The sequence below is a fragment of the Cebus imitator genome, unplaced genomic scaffold (assembly GCF_001604975.1).
Source record: "Cebus imitator isolate Cc_AM_T3 unplaced genomic scaffold, Cebus_imitator-1.0 Scaffold3, whole genome shotgun sequence".
NCBI lineage: Eukaryota > Metazoa > Chordata > Mammalia > Primates > Cebidae > Cebus > Cebus imitator.
In genome coordinates, this window is record NW_016107318.1 from 14,726,485 (window position 1) to 14,743,421 (window position 16,937).

Genomic DNA, 16,937 nt, shown 5'->3' on the forward strand with positions numbered 1-16,937 from the left:
AATGTATCTAAATTCTGCATATGCAAAAGGAATTCAGCAGAATCTTCATTTGTATATCGATCAAATAATGCAAAACATGGATCCCATTTAAGTGTAATGCAAACGACTGTAAAGTTCACATTTATGATTTTAGTGTATAAAGGTAAACAAGTTGACATAAGGAATTATTTTTAACAAGTAATTTTTAGGGTATATAATAAAATTAGTATATTTTTGATACTTTTAAGATATATTACTCTATAGCAAAATTGATAACTCAGAATAAGTCTTAAAGAGTAGAAGGATTTGGAATCATGCTTAGCACCAAAGACAAATTAAGTTACATTTAATGTATGTTTCAGTATTAAATGTATATCATTTAACTCTCTGAAAACCGGTAATTTCATAGCTGATGCATAACTGTTCATTTGAAAAGCCAGGCCAGGTGCTGTGGCTCTTGCCTATAATCTTTGCACTTTGGGAGGCTGATAAGAAAGCTTGGGGGAGGATGCTTGAGGCTAGTTCAAGACCAGACTGGGCAACACGGCAAGACCCTACAAAAAATAAAAATAAATTAGCCAGGCATAGTGGTGAGTGCTTACAGTTCCAGCTACTTGGGAGGCTAAGGTAGGAGGATCATTTAAGCCCAAGAGTGCATGGCTGCAATGAGCTATGATTGCACTACTGAACTTCAGCCTGGGTGATTGATGAAGAGAGAGCCTATCTCTAAAAAAAAAAAAAAAGGGCCAGAAACTCTATTTCTTAATTATTTGAACTAACTGGCAATTTATTGTACTTAAAAATAATAAAATGGCATTTCTTTTCAAATATATCAAATTCGGAACTTCTTCCTAAATCAGATTAGCATTCCTCCACAGTTAAAATTACTGAGTTTTTATTATATGGTTCCCAGGTGCTGTTATGTGATGTGACTTTAACGAACCTTGCAGCCATGCCTTTTCTAAGATATTAGATAATTTACCCCTGGCATTTAAGGATGGTTAGTTTGTTTCTCTAGATGTTCACTTTTTAAAACTCATCTTTACTCAGATTATCATCTTTAAGCTCACCTAAAACTCAGGTCTGTACTGGTAATATTACACTCTTAATTGTATACTTTTCACTTAAAAAGGAACATTCATAAATCTTAGTTCTCCCTTCTGAACAATTTTTATTTCGCTGGATGCTTGTCAAATTTCAGCATAGAATGCTTAAATTTTTTTACCCATGATCATTGATATAAATTTCACCCTAGGAGACACTGAATTACAAATAGCTAATTGGATTCCTCTTATTTGGAGATCTGTTTATTTAGCAACTTACAAAAGGCAAGTGAATCTTTTCAGGAAACAGCTCTCTGTTTGGAAGCATACAATAATCATTATTAAAGCTAGAGGGGTTTTCCTAAGCGAAATAACACAAGAACAAAAACTCAGATACCACATAGTTCTCACTTATGAGTGGGAGCTGAACACGGGGTACTGTATTAGTCTGTTTCACGCTGCTGATAAAGACATACTGGAGACTAGGAAGAAAAAGAGGTTCAACTGGACTTACAGTTCCATATGGCTGGGGAAGCCTCAGAATCATGGTGGGAGGCGAAAGGCACTTCTCAAATGGTGGCGACGAGAAATAAGGAAGAAGCAAAAGCAGAAACCCCTGATAAACCCATCAAATCTCGTGAGACTTACTATCACAAGAATAGGATGGGGAAGACTGGCCTCCGTGATTCAATTACCTCCCCCTGGGTCCCTCCCACAACACGTGGGAATTCTGGGAGATACCATCAAGCTGAGATTTGGTGGGGACACAGCTAAACCATATCAAGTACTCATGGACCTAAAGAGGGTAACAACAGACACTGGGGACTACTAGAGCGAGGAGAATGGGAGGATATCAAGGGCTGAAAAACTAATTATTGGTAACTATGCTCAGCACCTGGGTGACAGGATCAATCATACCCCAAACCTCAGCATCACGCAATATACCTAGGTAACAAACTTGCACATGTGCCCCTGAATCTAAAATAAAAGTTGAAAACTACTATATAAAACAAAAACTAAAGTGGCTTGAATATCATGCAAACAATCAGATTAAAAGCATGTAAAATAGATATAAGTCCACTGTAGCCACTGATGGTTGGCTTTTCTTTTAAATCATTCACTCACATGCTAAAGAATAATGAAAGTTGATCTTACATTCCAAGTTTGGTTTGTTGTAGCCTTGTATCTCATTTCACAGGAAACCTTTTCAATTGTTGTTTGACTATACCAATAAATTATGGTCTTGGGCACTGTAGCATTTATAGTCTCAGCCTTGGAAATGATGGATGCAGAAGGTATCACTAGAAAAAAAAAAAAAAAAAAAAAAAGACCTGGCTGTTTAAAACTTACTTAGGGAGAAATTGGCATTTTTTCATCAATATATAGACATGTGAAAGCTCACAGTAAAAAAAAAAAAAAAAATTCATGATCTAATGAACAATTAATGAACATTTTCTTATTTGCTAATCTGCTATACAGAAGAAAACTGCTGTTAAGGAAAATTCTATTTAGCCCCTTTCCCACTTAAAAGAAACTGAACTCAAATAGTCCTGTCTTTCCCCCACCTTCTACTCCCTTATAATTCTAACTAATAAAATTCCAGAGCCTAGTCTTATTAACAAGACAGTATAAAAATGAGATAAAGGAGCTATTCCTTCCTCCCTGCATCTGCTCAGGGAGAGATGATTCTGCATCTAATTTAGTTCAGATGATCAGGTTTGATAAGATGTTAAATTGAGCCAGGTGTAGTGGTATGTGCCTGTAATTCCAACTACTCAGGAGGCTGAGGTGGGAGGATCACTTGAGCCCAGGAGTTCAAAGTTGCAGTGACCCATGATGGTGCCACTATACTCCACCCTTCCACCCTGGAGGACAGAATGAGAGCTTGTCTCAAAAAAAAAAAAAAAGAAAAGAAAAGAAAAGAAAGACAAAAAGGCTGGGTGTGGTGGCTCATGTCTATAATCCTATAATCCCAGCACTTTGGGAGGCCAAGGCAGGCAGATCACTTAAGTTCAGGAGTTTGAGACCAGCCTGGCCATCATGGCAAAACCCCATCTCTACTAAAAATAGAAAAAATTAGCCAGGCATGGTGGTGCGTGCCTGTAATCCCAGCTACTCAGGAGGTTGAGGCAGGAGGATCGCTTGAACCCAGGATGCAGAGATTACAGTGAATTGAGTTCATGCCATTGCACTCCAGCCTGGGCAACAGTGTGAGACTCTGTCTCAAAAAAAAAGAAAGAGAGAGAGAGGAAAGAAAGAGAGAGAGAGGAAAGAAAGAAAGAGAGAGAAAAAGAAAGAAGAAAGAAAGAAAGAGAGAAAGAGAGAAAGAAGGAAGGGAGGGAGGGAAGGAAGGAGGGAGGGAGGGAGGGAGGAAGGAAGGAAGGAAGGAAGGAGGGAAGGAAGGGAGAGAGAGAGGGATATTGAATTGAGATCTTTCATCACAATAATCTTCTCCTTCTCTTGTATACTAGGGAAACATGAATATTTATATCTATTGCTAACTTGTTTTGTTCTCCATTAAAATAAATCTGTCCTTCCTTGAAATTTTGATTTGAAGAAAGCAGATCCATAAGACTCTAAAGCTTTGTAAATTGTTGCCGTGTTCTATTATAATAACCCTCAAAGGGGAAACTGAAATTCTGATTGGTGATTTTACTAGCTGTTTTGTTATAGTAGGAGGTTAATATAGTTGGAATCTCCATGTTTCTAAACTGTATAAATACTTGCAAGTTTGTTTTGTCTGAACAGAATAGAATCATTAACACTCTCCATTTCTCCCCTAAGGAACAATGAAAACCTGCTAGCGGTATTATTTAGCAAAGAACTCAAGGGCCTGTAGGTATGATTTTAGAGACCACTATTACAGGTTAACATTTTCTATGAATTAGTTTATTTTCATTTATTCTAAGTTTATAAAGCATTCTTTAGGAAAATTATCTTTTTATTATAATGACTATTATCTAAAATTCTGTGCAAAGATAGATGATTTACAGAGAAAAATAAAAATTAACAATTTGCTGTCTAGTAGCACAGTCCTATAATAAAATTTTGGGGCTAAACCTGGCATAGAAGTGGTAGCAGCTTTAATTTAGTTACCAAGCTTACCGTACTCAACTTTCCTCATCTGAATTTCATAGCTGATTTCTTTTTGTTAGTGTAAGCTTCTTGTAATAAGAATCAGTATTCAGGCTAGGCACAGTGGCTCACACCTGTAATCCCAACACTTTGGGGAGGCCAAGGCGGGCAGATCGCTTGAGGTCAGGAGTTTGAGACCAGCCTGGCCAACATAGTGAAACCCCCATTTCTACCAAAAATACAAAAATGAGTCGGGCATGGTGGCAGATGCCTGTAATCCCAGCTACTTGGGAAGCTGAAGCACCAAAATCACTAGAATCCGAGAAGCAGAGGTTGCAGTGAGCGGAGATCACGCCACTGTACTCCAGCCTGGGCGACAGAGCAAGACTGCCCAAACCCCAATCTCGCAAAAAAAAAAAAAAGAAAGAAAAAAATCAGTATTCAGAGATTCCAGAGTCCAGGCAGTGGATCCCTGGGGCTCTGAGATTGCTTAGGACCATTTTGGTACCCTCAGGCCATAAATTTCCCATCTTCTCCTGTCACCCACCTCCACCTATCTCCCGCCTCTGAGTTTGGCTTGGCCACTGTTACAGCAGCACAAGCATTCAAGGATCCTTTTGTGAAAAGAAATATTCTGAGGAGGAAGCAACAATCTGTTTAGTCTTATGAGAAATCTGTTTAGTCTTATGTGCAGATAGCACAGTAAGAGTTGGCGTAAAGCAGGTCAGTGCAATCCAGATTTAAGTCTTTAGGTCTGAATGCGTTCATAGTTTTGCAAACTGGCACTTATTATATAATACATACTTGATCTTTTGTTACACAAGACTCAAATGTTGAATTTTTACTCATACTGATTAGGTTTCAAACATTTCCACCAGATCTTACATTTTAAAAAAGTATCAATTCCATTATAGATGTCATATGTTTAAATTCTACTTGTATTAAAATGAGACTGGGGTCCGGTGTGGAGTGCCCCTCGTCCACGGCCTTGCCCGTCACGCAAAGCACGTTCATGGGGAACCTGGCGTTAAACCATTCGTAGACGGCCTGCCTCTGGGTCGGGGTTTTGTATGCAGCAGAGCAGCTCCCTCGCTGCAATCCACTGAAAGTCAGCCCTTGACACAAGGGTTTACAAAAAAGATAAAAAATAAAATAAAAATAAAACGCTAGATGATAGCATTTTGGCATCTTTCCAATACATATTTATCCATATTTATGTAATGGAGAGAATTAATGTTCAAAATAGCAAGCAGAAAGCACAGCACTTTCTGTACTGGAATTTATTTCCCTACAAGAGAAGTTAAAAGCATTCCTCTCATATGCTTTTTTGGCAAGTGTTACTGTGCTGCTAACTCTGCCCGGCCATTCAGCATATTTTCCCTAACGTAATTAAAGCCCAACCCGTAGCTGTTATGTGGAAATTGTCCCCAGGAGAGTCTCTGCTCTCAGTGGCATCAAACAGTTCATTTATCTAATTTGCAATGTTTCATTCTTAAAGTGTCACTCATGAAGACTGCTCATCTGTTAATAATCTGGTGGTTTTATTGGCTGGGGCCTCCTATGCAATTAATCTGTATTTTACAACCTGAATTTTTTAGTACATTTTGGAATAATGAAAAGGCAAGGAAGAGAATAGAGACGAAATAGGGGAGGAGGTGGTAGAAGGGGGGGAGAAGAGAAAGAAGGAGAAGAAGGAAAAGGAACAACTCCAAACTCCTAGTTCCCAGTGTAAGAAGTCAGTCTGGAGGTAGAGTCCAGATGAGATTTTTTTCCTTGGTGGGAGATGGGGTGGTGGTAAACTATGTCAGGTCAGCAGATTTGGGATGAAATGTGGCTTTCCTCGTTACTAGCAAAGTGACTTTGAGCATATTTATCACTTTCTTCATCTGTAAAATGGGGACAGTAGCAGCACGGATGGTTGTTTTCCAGAATGAAATGTGATGTGCATGGTAGGTGTCTGGAACACAAGAAGTGCTAAATAAATGGATGCAATGATATCAATATCATAATGATAATAACAAAAATATTATTATTATAATTTAGTTCCTAAATTGTACTGCTAAAATGATACTGGACATGATAGTCTTTAAACATCATTAATTCATTGAGGGGAACCTATTATAAGAAAAGGGTATATTACTGCCTTCTACCTTAAAATGTAAATTTACAAAAATGCATAGAGCATAGTCAAGACAACTGTAACTCCAAGGATATACAATAAAATGGAGTAATTGTCCATCATCATATTCAACAGATGTGCTGTCAAATCCCATATTCAGACCAGGCATGGTGGCTCAGACCTGAAATCCTAGCTTTGTGAGGCCAAAGCAGGAAGACTGCTTGAGCCAAAGAGTTCAAGACAAGCCTGGGCAATAAAATGAGACCCTGTCTCTAAAAGAGATTTAAGCAAATTAGCCAGGCACTGTAGCATGTGGTCTGTAGTCCCAGGTACCTGAAAGGCTGAGGCAGGAGGATCCCCTGAACACAGGAGTTCAAGGTTGCAGTGGGCTGTGATCATGTTACTGAATTCCAGCCTGGGTAACAGAACCCCCTTTCTCTCTCTCTCAAAAAAAAAATTTTATATATGTGTGTATATATATATATATATATATATATATATTCAGAGCATAAGGACAGATTTTTACACCAATATCATTAGTTGAGATAGTTGAGGTTAGCTGAAAAGTAGACATAATTAGTTGCAATAGGACACTTCAGTGATCCCAAAGGGGTACCATAGTGAAGGCTTCATACCCCCCTAGAACATTAACCTGCAGAAAAGTTGTCAGATACAGTGCAATGTGCTTTTATTTTTCTCATAAAGACTGAGGATAGGAGTCAAAGATATTGGAATTAGATGTTCCCTACCTTCATGATCTCAAATTTTTTTAATGCCATCAAACCTCAGTTTTCTCAGATATAAATTATAATCTTATCTACAAAATAGGGCTGTTATGAGGGTTAAATAATGTATGTAAAAAGTAGTCAGCTGACTGGTTGCAGTGGCTCACGCCTGTAATCTTAGCACTTCGGGAGCTGAGGTGGGCGGATTGCCTGAGCTCAGGAGTTTGAGACCAGCCTGGCCAACATGGCAAAACACTGTCTCTACTAAAAATACAAAAATCAGCCAGGTATGGTGGCACACACCTGTAGTCCCAGCTATTCGGGAGGCAGAGGAAGGAGAATTGCCTAAAGCCAGGAGGCAGAGGTTGCAGTGAGCCAATATCATGCAACTGCACTCCAGCCTGGGTGACAGAGTGAGACTCTGCTTCAACAAAAGAAAAAGAAAAAGTAGTTAGCACATAAGAAACTGCTCAAGAAATGTTAGCTTATTGAAATAATCTGTAATTATAACAACAGGAATCATTGGTACTAGGATCTCCAAAGAGAGGATGAATCACACTTGGTGTCATTTGTCTGAATTCTGGTTTTAGGACTTGGACATAGTTGTATAAAGCCCAAGGGTAATTACTTTTTGGAATTTATCTTAAGGAAACAACCAAAAACTATGCTACAATTTAGCCACAAGTTGTTCATGGCAATATAGTTTATATGGCTGAAAACTGAAAATACTGTAAATCTCCAACAATAGGGATTAAACTGCAATGTATTCAGAAAACATTAAAAATAAAACTACAGATTAAATTAATAAATGTTTATTGTTAATATATAAGTATAAAAAGGCAGGGTCTAAAAATATCTGAAACAAAAACTATTAATATTTGTTAAATCTGGCTGGTGAACATAGCGAGGTCTACATAATTCTCTATAATTTTCTGTGTATTTTGTAAAACTTTTCAAAATAAAAGCAAACAAAAAAAACCCTACAAAAGTCCCCAAGAAGTGTAGAGAGTGTAAGATTTTAGCATGCTGTACTTTTCACAACATAAGACTCAATACACTTTATCATGATCATTGTTTCTTTTTTTTTTTTTTTTTTTCCCTAGTAGATTGCAAGTTATTTCAGGGGAGGTACCTTGTCTATGTTATTCACTCTAGCCTTTAGAACAATGCTTGAAAAAAATGTTTCCAATAAATATTTGTAAAAAACACATACACCAATTTGTTTTTTCTTTTGAGATGAGTTTTGCTCTGTCACCCAGGCGGGAGTGCAGTGGTACAATCTTAGCTCATTGCAACCTCTGCCTCCCTGGGTTCAAGCAATTCTCCTGCTTCAGCCTTCCGAGTAGCTGGGACTACAGGTGCCCACCACCATGCCCAGCTAATTTTTTTTTTTTGGTATTTTTAGTAGAGACAGGGTTTCACCATGTTGGCCAGGCTGATTTTGAAGTCCTGACCTCAAGTTATCTGCCTGTCTCAACCTCCCAAAATGCTGGGATTACAGGCATGAACCACCATGCCCGGCCACATACACCAATTTAGAAATGAGACTGGAAGGATATACAACAAAATGACAGCAGCACTACTCATCTCTAAGCTGTCTTGGACACGTAGAATTATGGGTAATTTCTGTTTCCTTTATCATGGCTCTGCAGGAATTTTACGGGAACTTCTTTCACATCTAGAACTCATTTGATTAGGGTAGCACAAATTGGTTATTATTAAAGACATTACAGAAGTTCTTATTCTTTACCTATGTCATCCAGGTGAATCTGCAGTTGTTCTGACTCCTCCATGCCTAGTGCGTTTGCTGCTTGGACCCAAACCAAATACTTCTTACCACCTTGTAATGAATCAGTGGAGATGTTAACATAGCTTGAGGTGAGATATTGTTGCTCTTCTTCTGTCTCTAAACTAAAAAACAAACAAACAAAAAAAACCCAATAATCACATTTTGTATTTAAGTTGAATTAATTGGCCAGGCATGGTCGCTCATGCTTGTAATCCTAGCAGTTTGGGAGGCCAAGGTGGCTGGATCACCTGATGTCAGAAGTTTGAGACCAGCCTGGCCAACATAGTGAAACCCTATCTCTACTAAAAAAATATAAAGTTGGTGGCATGTGCCTGTAATCTCAGCTACTTAGGAGGCTGAGGCAGGAGAATCACCGGAACCTGGTAGGTGGAGGCTGCAGTGAGCCAAGATCACACCATTGCACTCCAGCCTGGGCAAAAGAGCAAGACTCAGTCTCAAAAACAAAAAAAAAAAAGTTTGAATTAATTATTACAGAATTTTAAAATGCTACCTTTGTGAAAAATTTAAAATTTAATTTTCTAAACAATAGAGACAGGGTCTTGCCATGTTGCTCAGGCTGGTCTCAAACTCCTGGGCTCAAGCCATCCACACATCTTGGCCTTCCAAAGTGCTAGGATTACAGGCATGAGCCACTGTGCCAGGACAAAATGCTATCTTTTTAAGCCTGCTTTCAAACATGCACGCTTTTACTGAAAAATGTATCAAAATTGATTTTATTTTCAGAATTTTAAAAAGTAAATTCAAATCTGACAAGGGCCACAGTATGACTTCAGTGGGCCCTGAACACTTCTGCCTTCGTGGACCCTTTCCTCCATTAAAATAAAAAAAAGAGTGCCTATATATTATATAAATATATAAAATACAGATATAAATGTACGCACATATGCATATATGTGTACATATGCATGACATATACATGCATATACATGAATGTAACAGTTATTTTTCTCTTCTGATTTTAAGTAAAATTAAACATTTTAATGGACTCCTAAAAGTATTGTGGGCCGGGCACAGTGGCTCATGCCTGTAATCCCAGCACTTTGGGAGGCCGAGGCGGGTGGATCACGAGGTCAAGAGATTGAGACCATGGTTACCAAGATGGTGAAACCCCATCTCTATTAAAAAATACAAAAATTAGCTGGATGTGGTGGGGTGCGCCTGTAGTCCCAGCTACTCGGGAAGCTGAGGCAGGAGAATTGCTTGAACCTGGGAGGCAGAGGTTGCAGTGAGCCAAGATCATGCCGCTGCACTCCAGCCTGGCGCTTGGTGACAGAATGAGACTCTGTCTTAAAAAAAAAAAAAAAAGTATTGTGGGCCCTAGCCACCGTGCCTACTCTGCCTATTAGTGAAGCTGGCACTGGACATAGCTTGTAATAGCCAGAATAGCTGCCTTTGGAAAGGGGCACTGCATTTTGGTTCAGTGCAAGGACTGTGAAGTCAGAGATTTGTATCAGGATATAGGGAGAAAGGGGTGAGGACGGAGTGGTGGCGAGAAGTCAGGATGGGGTGAGAGATTGCGATGGGGTAGGGGAAGGCCAGCCTCCTGGACAGAGACGACCAGCATGTCCTGAAACAAATACATGAAATGACACGACATTTCTGAGAAGGTTCAACAAGTGTGATAGCCTGGATCCTGAAAATGCAAGAAGAAACTTGTAGTGGAGCAGGCCAGGTCAGAAGACCTTCCATGAGCTACTGAGGGATCAGGACTGCATCATGTAAGTGATAGAAAGAGAGTGCAGATAGTGAGATTCACACTATTTTGAGGGTCTCTGGGGCTGTCTGGCAGCTTTACGGAGGATTGATGGGAAATGAAAGTGATGGTAGTAGACAAAGCAAAAGGCCATACAGTAATCCAGAATTGGATTCTTAGTCTGAAATAAGTGGAAGCCAATGGGGGTGGATATGAAGGATTTGGAGACAGGGTCTGGCTCTGTCACCCAGGCTGGCATGCAATGGTGCCATCTCAGCTCACTGAAACAGTGACCTCCCGGGCTCAAGCAATTCTCTCACCCCAGCCTCCTGAGTACCATAGCCGGTACCACAGGCATGTACTACCACGCCCAACTAATTTTCGTATTTTATGTAGAGATGGGGTTTTGCCATGAGGCCCAGGCTAGTCTCCAACTCTTGAACTCAAGCAATCTGCCTGCTTTGGCCTCCCAAAGTGCTGGGATTACAGGCATGCACCACCTTGCCCAGTCCGTGAAGGATTTTGGGCATAGAAGTGACTGGATCTAATGACAGATTTGATGAGGGGAAAGGGAGTCATTTGTGGAAGAGGATGGAAAAGATAAAGAAGAAAGATCTAGTTCAGAACAGGGGAATAGAGAGGGCTATTCAGTATCATTTCAAAGTATATTTATCTAAGTTTTTATAATTGAATGAGAATTTCCAACAAGCCCAATAAACTTGGTAGAATTCCAAATGATATCTGTTAATGCCAAAAATTCAAATTGTATTAATTGACATTGGCTTTGGACAGAAAGTTTGAGCCTCTGTTTTAAAATCTCTACTCCCAAATAATCCCACAGTGTTTTTAGTAGATGAGGGTTGGAGGCAGTGGTGAAGGGAGGACTGGAGAGCGCGTCTTTGCTCCCCTGATTTCTGTGAAGAGATTTGATATGGTTTCCACACTCACGTTGAAATGTCATCGCAAGTGTTGAAGGTGAGGCCTTGGGGGAGGTGACTGGGTCATGGGGGCAGCAGATCTTTCATGAATGGCTTGCTGCCCTCCTAGCAGTAGTGAGTGAGTTCTTGCTCTGAGTTCACGCAGATCTGGTTATTTTAAAAAGTGTGGCACCTCCCCGCTTCCTCTGTCAACTATTTTCCTGTACAGCCTGCATAACCATGAGCTGAAATAAAACTCTTTTCTTTATAAACCCAGCCTCAGATATTTCTTTTTTTCTTTTCTTTCTTTCTTGTTTTTTTTTCTTTTAGAGACAGGGTCTTACTGTGTCACCCAGGCTGGAGTGGGGTGATGTGACCACGATTCACTGCAGCGTTGACCTCCTGGGCTCAGGAGATCCTCCCACCTCAGCCTCCTGAGTAGCTGGGACTACAGACATGCAACACCACTCCCAGCTAATTTTTTGCAGGAACAGGGTTTCACCACATTGCCGAGGCTGGCCTCAAGCTCTGAGCTCAAGTGATCCTCTTGCCTTGGCTTCCCAAAGTTCTGAGATTGCAGGTATGAGCCACCACACCTGGTCTAGATATTTCTTTATAGCAAGGCAAGAATGGATTAACACAAGAGTGTCCTCAAATCTCCTAGCCTCTTGTCCCACCCCTCATTCACTCATTCTTCTGCAGAGATGAAGAGGGCTCCCCTTAGACTCCAAAACACAGCATAATCTATAATCCGATTTATTTGCAACGTGGAAGTATTTTCACTGGGCTTTCCTCAGTTTCCATTTTGTGAGCCTTTGAGCTACCTACTCCATTATTTCATGTTCTTAAGCTTCTCAGATTTTCTACCTCCTTGGTAATGACATCCAACTTATTTCCATTTGTCTTTAGTCCTTTTATTGTGATCTTTGCCTTTACTTTTCTTTGAAACTGCTCTTTGAAAATGGTGTCCATTGCAAGGTCAAGTCCTCTGAATCCCCATGTAAGCATGTATCCCTCTTGATTGCTTATAATTCTCACTTCCCTTGCTACCCAAAGCCTGTCTTCTGGGTTAGAGGGCTTGCCTCTCTCACACCTGCTGAGTGACCTCTGTCCCCCTCCAGCCTTCCGCCTGGGTTTCTCTCCCTACTCTGGGTCCACTCACATTGAAGGTCAGCCCTGGCACTTGCCTTTTCCCTGACCCCTTTTCCGGGGCTCCCTCCTTTCCCAGCTTCAACTGCTATTTCATATGTGTGTCTCCCACATATCTGTGCCCTCACTGTAGCTTCATTTGGATGTCTAACTGGAACCAGAACGATAGAAAATTGACAACTAAATTATCTCTCCATGCAAATCAGCACTTCTTGCCAGGCTTTCCGTTGTTGTCAAAGGCATGCTGACCGCCTTTCTGAGTTTGCCATTTTTAACAACTTTCTCTTCATCACCTTTAAGAGCCAACCAATTACTAGAAAAGGTTAAGCATTTTTTAAGCATTAAAATATTATTTTCTCATTTTATCTTTTTTCCCTGTTTTGATAGCTATGGCAATGGTCCAGATCTTTATTACCTGTGTGGTGTATTACTTTCAGACTCCTAAGTTAATTGCATTACATTGTGAAACTTAACTTGATATAGCTATACCACTTTAGAAGGAAAATAACCTTGAAATTTGAACAATGCTGGAAAGCCAGGTAGCTTACATTCTTGTTTTGTCATATTTTTTAGAGCCAGGGTCTCACTCCGTCACCCAGGTTTGAGTGCAATGGCACAATCAAAAGTTCACTGGAGCCTTGACTTCCTGGGCTCAAGTGATCCCCCCACCTCAGCCTCCTGAGTAGCTGGGATTGCAGGCATGTGCCACAAGGCTCAGCTAATTTTTTTAAAAATAGCTGCAGTTGCCCAGGCTGGTCTTGAACTCTTGGCCTCAAGGGATCCTCCTAGGCAAGGATTACAAGCATGAGCCACTGTGCTCAGCCATATACATTCTTATTTTTATCAAATAGACATACTTCACAAATTTGTATGTTGTCCTTGATCAGGGGTCATGACATCCTTTTTGTCCTGTTCGAATTATAGTATTTGTGCTGTTGAGGAGGACTCTAACATGATTTTTTAAATCTAATACCGTCAACTGCTCTCTGTCTCGGGACTGTCTTTGATTGGATTACTGGAGGAGACAGAGCTTAAAAATCACTGTCACTTCCTCCCTAGGGTTCCACCAAGTCTTATTACTACTGTGTATCTTTTCAGCAACTCCTAAATTTTTCCAGCCTCAAAATATCCCACCAGGATTAAACCTGCCAACCACTTACATCTTTTGGACTCCAAGAAACATGCTTGCTGAGACAGAAAAAAGGAACCAGCCTTATGCTATTAATACCAAGCAATAAGCACACGTGTGCATCAAAGTACTATATAAATTATTGCTACTACCAGAGCAAGAAAACGTTAGCAAGTGGTCAAGGAATCTATCTAAGACTGACAGTCGCTGGGGAGGTGTGAGCAGTTCCTCTTGTTCAGCTCAGATTTTTCAGTTCCAGTGCATTTTCCTGTGTTGCCTCTTTCCTCAAACCAGCAGTGAGATCACTATGAACACCATGAGAGGACCAGAAGGATATGTCATGATGACTAAAAGCACAGGGCTTGGGTTTTAGAGACAGACCTACCTTCCAATCCCAGCTCTGCCCCTTGATAAGTTGTAAGACTTGGAGCAAGTTACTTAAGCTCTATACATTTGTTTACTCATCCTTAGTGTAGGAGTGATAAGGTTGTTCTTACCATGAGTAAATGAGATAAGACACAGAGTAGATAGCTTCCCACATAATGAAGGGCTCATTAAACAACAATTATTTTGAATTAAAAGATACTGACTGAGGCCAGGCATGGTGGCTCATGCCTGTAATCCCAGCACCTTGGGAGGTGGAGGCGAGCAGATCACTTGAGGTCAACAGTTTGAGACCAGCCTGGCCAACGTGATGAAACCCTGTCTCTACTAAAAATACAAAAATTAGCTGGGCGTGGTGGCAGGCACCTGTCATCCCAGCTACTGAGGAGGCTGAGGATTGTTTGAGCCCAGGAGACGGAGGCTGCAGTTAGCTGACATTGTATACCACTGCACCCTAGCCTGGATGACAGAGTGAGACTATGTCTCCATTAAAAAAAAAAAAAAAAAAGATGTTTATGATATGTGACTTTGACACATTCTAAAGTATACAAATGAAACTTTTTAAATTGCTGTATTTCTTGCCAGTGAAATTTCTCTTATATTGCTTATATCTTAAGTTAAACTATGCCACTAAATTGAGATGTTTACATAATTACCTTACATTCTTTCTGAAATAAGATGAAACATAAATACCTAACAGAGAACTTATTATAAGGTATGTTAACCTTATACTAAGTAAGAATTCAAATGTGAAAATAAGAAAATGGCAACTTTGTGCAAGTGGTAAGTAGGACATCTTTGAATATTTTCCAGTTAGAGAAAACCACATTATATGTTCTTCATTGGTTTGTGGCTAATTCTTTTACCACACATACTGAGACCACAAGTCAAAATGGAAATGTATATTCAAACTGACGGTAACCATAGTCACTAGGTAATTTAATTCTGCTTTTAAAGTCTACCCCACATTAGCACCTAGACCACAAAGCACTGTTTTAATTGAAGAATCCAATAATAATGACTAATTACACCTTAGAGTTATTTTTATAAAGAACTGTGACATTATGACATAATGACAAATATATATTTGGTCTCTGTCTGGTTCCTGGCACACTGCTCCTAAAACCCTTGGAATCTCCAAAGTGCTAATGAGATGACTGAAGGCTGGGGGCTCCTGAATAGGCTCAGGGTAGGGGCTGGTTGCCAGGAGAACCGATAATGTGACAGGAAGATTGAAACTTTCAGTCCCCCAACCCCCTTGCCCTTTCACCCACGCCCATCTCTGGAAAGAGAGAAGGGCCGAATGTTGAGTATATCACTGATGGCCAATGATATGATAAATCATACTTATGTAATGAAGCCTCCATAAGAACCCAAAAGGACAGGGTTTGGGGAGCTTCCAGATATCTGAACACATGAGGATGCCCATAGGGTGGTGTGCCGCATGCCTTGCCCGTGCATCTCTTCCATCTGGCTGCTCATCTGTAGCCTTTGAAATATCCTTTACAATAAATGGAGAAATATAAGCAAAGGGTTTTCCTGAGCTCTATGAGACACTCTAGCAAATTAATCAAACCTGAGGCGTGGATTGTGGAAACCCCGATTTTTAGCGAGTTAGTCAAAACTACAGGTCGTGACCTAGGGCTTGTGATTGGCATCTAAGATAGGGTTGAGTCTTGTGGGACTGAGCCTTTAGCCTGTGGGATCTGATGCTACCTCCAGGTAGACAGTGTCAAAATTGAATTAAATTAGAGGACATCTAGCTGATGTCTGCAGGAGAACTGATTGGCATGTGGGGAAAATCTTCCCATATCTGGTGTCAAAAGTGTTGTTGAAAGTAGAAAGGAGAAAAATACTTTTTTTCCTATATCATTTACAGAACTGTATATTACAAAGTCTTTTAATATCTCATTTCTATTTCTTTTTTTTTATGGGCTAATACATGACCGATGATTTGTTGAAGGGAGTTCGTATAATTCATCTTTTTCTGATGTTCCCTGAGCACCCAGATGTAGCTGTAGTTAACAGATTTTCAATAAACACTGCAGATTTATGTTGATAATAGTAAACAGTGTCTTTCACTTATTTAATCACTCATTCAGTAAGTATTTATTTAGCACTGACTATATTCCAAGTACATTTTTACATTTTGAGGCTACAATGTACAAAATAAATAAAGTTCCAACTGTCATGGAGCACACATTCTGGTGGAAACAAATACATACCGAATATGTTCTATGCGTGGTGAGAAATGTTCAGAAGAAAAATAAAGCAGAGTAAAAATGTTAGGCAGTTCTGGTAGTAGGGGTGGATTTTTGATTTTTGTTTTTTAGAGAGATGAGGGAAGTCTTATCTGAGAAGGTGACATTAGGACAATAAAGAAACAAGCCCTGTGGCTCTCTGGGGGAAGGGCATTCTAGGTAACCTGCAAAGGCCCTGAGGTAGGACCTTGCTTAGTCTATTCAAAGAGCAGCAAAGAGCTTAATGAGGTTTTACTAGGAAAGGGATTGAAGATGAAATCAGAGAGTTTTGGAAGAGGGGAAAGTTCAGAAGACTTGTAAGGTCACATAGAGTCCTTGAGGGACTCTGGCTTGGATCTCTGAGTGAGCAGAAGGGTGACTTGGCCTGAGGTGCATGTGAAAAGGATTATCCTGAAAACTTATAAGTAAGGAACTCTGGAGGAAGTGAGTGGAACAGTTAGAAAGTTCTAATCCAAGTGAGAGATGATGTGGCTTGGATTGCAGTGAAGGTAGTGAGGTCATTTTTAAAGATAGAGCCAGAAGGTTTTGCTGATCAATTAGATGAAGGGCATAAAAAAGAGGAATCCAAGAAGATCTGCATGATTTTGACCTGAATAGTGCAAAGGATAGAGTTGGCATTTACTGAAATGGGAAATGCAAGTCTGGGGAGAGGA

General features: G+C 40.1%; 1 protein-coding gene across 1 annotated transcript in view; it reads right to left on the bottom strand.

Annotated features, from left to right (window-relative positions):
* IL23R (interleukin 23 receptor) overlaps window positions 1-16,937 on the bottom strand; it is an 80,706-nt gene that overhangs the window by 41,972 nt on the left and 21,797 nt on the right. Inside the window, exons 5-6 of the mRNA XM_017532361.2 lie at window positions 8,692-8,852; window positions 2,178-2,323 (exon numbers count right to left, since the gene is read on the bottom strand). Of these exons, the coding sequence (XP_017387850.1) occupies window positions 2,178-2,323; window positions 8,692-8,852 (307 nt within the window). The remainder of the gene's footprint in view (window positions 1-2,177; window positions 2,324-8,691; window positions 8,853-16,937) is intronic.